The sequence below is a fragment of the Penaeus monodon genome, chromosome 11 (assembly GCF_015228065.2).
Source record: "Penaeus monodon isolate SGIC_2016 chromosome 11, NSTDA_Pmon_1, whole genome shotgun sequence".
NCBI classification, from domain to species: domain Eukaryota; kingdom Metazoa; phylum Arthropoda; class Malacostraca; order Decapoda; family Penaeidae; genus Penaeus; species Penaeus monodon.
The window spans coordinates 49,001,740-49,006,739 of record NC_051396.1 but is presented as its reverse complement, the minus strand read 5'-3'; the positions used below and the strand labels follow the sequence as shown (position 1 = coordinate 49,006,739).

Genomic DNA, 5,000 nt, shown 5'->3' with positions numbered 1-5,000 from the left:
GTTCTATTCACAAAGAATGACCCTAATAACTGAAAAAACTAACTAACAGGAATACCAGTCCTGACGCAAACCCAACTAATCTTTACCACAAGATCGAACAGCAAAATGTTTTCCCCTCCGACGCCCCGACCGCTGGAAGGTCCTCCCCTCTCCTCCCCCCACCCACCCACCCCAGCCGCGTCCCCCTCAACTTACGCTGGTCATGAGAGCGTCCGCGCTTCCTCATGAAATCAGGGTCGTTATTCAGGAGCGTGTAGATGATCCGGGCGTCCCTGAGCTGCTGCTGCCCCGAAATCAGGGAAAGCCAGTCCTTGTTGTGGTCTCTCGTTGGGGCATACCTGGCGGATACCAGCGCCACCACACACACCACCTGGTATGAGAGGGAGTGCAAATGTTTTTAGGAGTTATCTGCTCGGTATCCGTCTGGAACGTTGTAACTCCTCTGGTGTTTTGTTACGTACCTTGTTAAACTTTGTTCACGTGTAAGTAATCTTTAATTTCTGATTTACCTGTTCGGTTATTTGGAGCATTTATCACTAAGGTATTTTATTCGCCTTAGTCATTTGTGTCGTAAATTAAACTCGAGTTAAGGAAAGCCAAATTACATGAACGCAAACAAGAGAAATGTGAAAAAATGTGTGAACTTTACGAAAAGAATTCCTAAAGTTATTAAGGACACTATAATACATTCAGAGCTGTTATCATGGAGGGAGAATTAAAAACCGAATTAAAATGAAAATTCTAGTGTCAGAATGTGTGTGTGTGTGTGTGTGTGTGTGTGTGTGTGTGTGTGTGTGTGTGGGGTGTGTTGTGTGTGTGTGTGTGTGTGTGTATGTGTGTGTGTGCGTGCGTGTGTGTGTGTGCGTGGTATGTACATGTTCCCTGACCAAACACTTCCATTATGGTATGGAGAGAATAATTTGACTCATGAAAAAAAAAAAAAAACACACACAACAACAAAAAAAATGTTTATCCAGATCTTCACAAGCGACGAAAAACAAGATTAAAGGGATTTGAGGAATATCGTTAACCTACACCCCTCCGCCCGAACCCATAATATTATTAGCTGAACCCATGATTGTATTACTTGCACTCATGCTTTATTACGTGATAACCCATTATCTTAACCCCTTTTTTTCAAAGGAAACTCATAACTCTTTACTGTTGATATACTAGGTTTTCCCATAAACCCATGATTTACTAACTGAACCTATTATTAATCATTACCAATCATACAGACTCATGGATTACCAAGTCACATTATCATCTGAATCCATATGTATCCAAACTGCATGACTTATCCAGCGGGCACTCGTCAGAAACCCATGATTTACTACAAGATTGTTATATCCACGTGAAGTATTACTCAATATTCCCATGAATTCTCACCCATGATTTGCTACTTAAATTCTGAGGTCTCGACATAAACCCATGAATCGTCCATTTACCCATTGATTATCATGCAATCTGTGGCTTACCATCACATGCCCATACATACCCACCTAACCCTTGGTATGGGTTTAGGTTAGTATTCATCAATGAGGTGACAACCCATACCCTTGATGACTGAAGCCCATCCCATCCCCTTGCCTCTAGATCTACTCACTCATGAAAAACCCATCTCAACAACCCGAACCCACGTCAACACTCAAAACCCCGCCAAATGAAGACCCATGACTCAACCAACCCACACCCACGATGAATACCCCCCCCCCCCCCTTGCAACTCACCAGAACAACGAAGAGAGTACCGCATGGAGAAGGCGCAGGAGAAAAGTGGGCAGTGAGGGTGTTGCTTTGTCTGGACCTGGAGCGTCGACTGTGACTTTCGGGTCGGACCTCGGCCTTATATACCCCCTGGGCTGGACCCTCGCGCCTCTCCGGGACTGGTCGTGATCCTTCGATTTGTGTGTTTGAGGGTAAATATGGGGAAAGGCAACAGAGAAGAAAGGATGATAATTAGAGAAATAGGAATGGTTGGGGTACGATTTCGTAACGACGGGGGAAGTAGGTAATTGCACGGATTTTATCTTTTTGTTTTAATCATTATCATTATGATTGATATTTAGTGTTTTTTTCTCGGGTATCGGTTCGAAAGTAAGGTCGGTGTATAGGGGGAAAGATAAATATAATAAAAGGAAGGAAAAGAAAGAGCCGGAGAGGGACAAAAAAAAAAAAAAAAAAAAAAAAAATCCCCAAACGCTTACGGAAAAAAAGCATTGAAAGCTAAAAGGTAAGATAAACCTTGGCAATGCCTTTAAGGGGATAATACCTTGAGTCCTTCAGAGACGAGAAGGAAATATTCATCTATTGTTGAGCGAGCGGCCCGCCCCCTCGCCCCGCCCCGCCAGGACAAAAAGGGCAGCCACAGTGTCAATATTCAGCCCTTACCTCATCCCTGCCTCATCTCGGCCCACCTGTTGACTCTAGGGATGAGGTTCGAACCCTCTCCCCGGCCGCCCTCCTCATCGCCCGCCTCCTTCGGCCCCTCTGAGCCCCTCCCCCACTCGCCTGGCTCCGACGCCCTCCGCCCTCGCGCTTCCTGCCTCCTCCACCGCCTTCCTCTTCCTTCCCCAACACTCTTCTCCCTCGTGTTTCCCGTTCTCCACCACCGCCCTTCCTTTTCCCTTCTCCAACCTTCGCCCTCGCGCTTCCCGCCTCCTCCACTGCCCCTCCTCTTCCTTTTCCACACTTCTCACTTTTGCCCTTCTCCAACACTCTTCTTCCTTCTCCCTCCTCCTTTGCCCTCCAGCTCCTCCCCGCTGGCCTTGCTCCAACACTAGCTCCAAATTTTCGATTTCATGCCCCCTTCCCACTGTCTCCCTCTTCTTTTGCCTTGCTCCAACATCCTTCTCCCTCATTACTCCTGCCTCCTCCTCCATCGCTCCCTCCACCCATCCCCCTTTTACATGATTCAAAATCCTCACCAGCATTTAAATTCCATAACCTTCCTCCTCATCACCTGCCATGCTCCAACATTCCTTCTCCTCCCTCCCTCCTCCCTCTCTCTCCACCCTTCGTCCTTTCTCCTTGCTTTAACGCTTCTCTCCCTCTTCCCTCCCTCTTCCCCCAACACTTCTTTCTTCCCCTTGCTCCTACGCCTTCTCCTTCCTTTCTTTTGCTTTCCACTCCTTCGCTTTGCTCCAACACCCTTCTCCCTCATCGCCCTTTCTTCGCCCTCTCCCACCCCTTCTCCTTCGCTTTGCTCCAACACCCTTCTCCCTCATCGCCCCTTCTTCGCCCTCTCCCTCCCCTTCTCCTTCGCTTTGCTCCAACACCCTCTCCCTCATCGCCCCTTCTTCGCCCTCTCCCTCCCCTTCTCCTTCGCTTTGCTCCAACACCCGCTCCATCCTGTCTCCTTCCTTATATCTTCCCCTTCTCGCTTTCGTCCTTTATTCTCCTCTCTCCTCCTTCCTCCCCCACCCTCCTTCATTTCTACATCTCCCTCCTCTTTTTCCTTCTCCCCCTTCCTCTCCCTTCCTCCTTCCTTCTACGTCTCTCTCCTCATTTCCTTTCCTCCTTCCTTCTACGTCTCTCTCCTCATTTGCCTTCCCCCTTCTTTCTACACCTCTCTCTTCATTTCCTCCTTCCTTCCTCCTCCTCCTTCCTTCTAGGCCTACCTCCTCGTCCTCCTCCTTTACTCCTCCTCCTCATCGTCTTCACAGAATCCTTAAAAAAAGGTCAAAGTAATCTTCCTTTCCCGTCGCTGCAATATTTATCTGTGTTTGTTGTTTTTGCTCGGCCTTCGCTCGCAGCCCCGTCCTGAGGCGCAGCTGTTTTTCCTTAAGAGGTAAAAATGGACTGACTTTCACTTGTAATCCTCATTCAATAACAGTTAAAACAACGACGTTAGCAGCGATAACAACATCAACAATGACAACAACGGCATCAACAGTGGCAACAGTGACATCAACAATGGCAACAACGATATCAACAATGACATCAACAATGGCAACAGCGACATCAACAGTGGCAAGAGTGACATCAACAATGGCAACAGCGACATCAACAGTGGCAAGAGTGACATCAACAATGGCAACAACGACACCAACAAAGGCAACAGTGACATCATCAATCGAAAAACAACATCAACAATGACAACAACGACATTAACACCGACATCAACAAAGACAAAACCATTAACAATGACAAGACCTACTCGATGTTGATGTAAACGATGCCCGTCGCAGCAAAATCAGTGACAATGAAATATAAAAGCAACAATACGGAAAACACCAAACCCCAAAGATGAACAAAACGGGTAATGATAAACATACTAAAAAAAACAAAAACCCAAAACATTTATTTTCATAAAAGGGTATCACGTAACAAAAAATCCGCAAGAGGTCACCAAAAAAAACCTCATAATTACCCTAACTTAATGATGAAAGTTATAAACAGCGGTAATAAATAACAGGATACCAACTGCAGTATCTTTTAATTAACGTATAACCTTTTGACTAATCTCAAAATTTTAAAGTCATCAAATTCTAAAAGAGATTAATTAAATAACCCGGGCGCTTTTTCTTATGTTTTTATGTCGTTTGGTTAATTATGCAGTATTTATAATCCCTCTAAATATTTTTAAAATTTTTATTTTTTCTTTTTTTTTAAACACTCCCCCTGTGAAGAGAGATAGAAAGAGAGAGAGATGGAGAGAGACTAAAATTTTATTTAATAATATATATAAAATTATATAATATATAAAATATATAAAATATATATATATATAATTAAAATTATAAATTATATATTATATAAAATTATATCTAATATCATATTTTATATATTATATATATAATTAATATTTTATATATATATATATTCTATATGATCAAATTTATTACCTATATTCTATCTATAATATTTTATTAGAAAATTCTATATATATTTTTATATATAAAATTTTAAAATTATATAAAATTAATTTCCTACACCCCCCACAAAACCACACCCCCCACAACACACACTCACACCCCACACACCCCCAAAACCCACAAC

The 5,000-nt window shown here is 43.5% G+C and overlaps 1 protein-coding gene across 1 annotated transcript in view; it reads right to left on the bottom strand.

The window, feature by feature from the left end:
- LOC119578614 overlaps window positions 1–2,468 on the bottom strand; it is a 3,684-nt gene extending 1,216 nt beyond the window's left edge. Inside the window, exons 1-3 of the mRNA XM_037926178.1 lie at window positions 2,417–2,468; window positions 1,731–1,897; window positions 196–370 (exon numbers count right to left, since the gene is read on the bottom strand). Coding sequence (XP_037782106.1) covers window positions 196–370; window positions 1,731–1,897; window positions 2,417–2,468 — 394 coding nt within the window. The remainder of the gene's footprint in view (window positions 1–195; window positions 371–1,730; window positions 1,898–2,416) is intronic.
- Window positions 2,469–5,000: the final 2,532 nt, after the last annotated feature.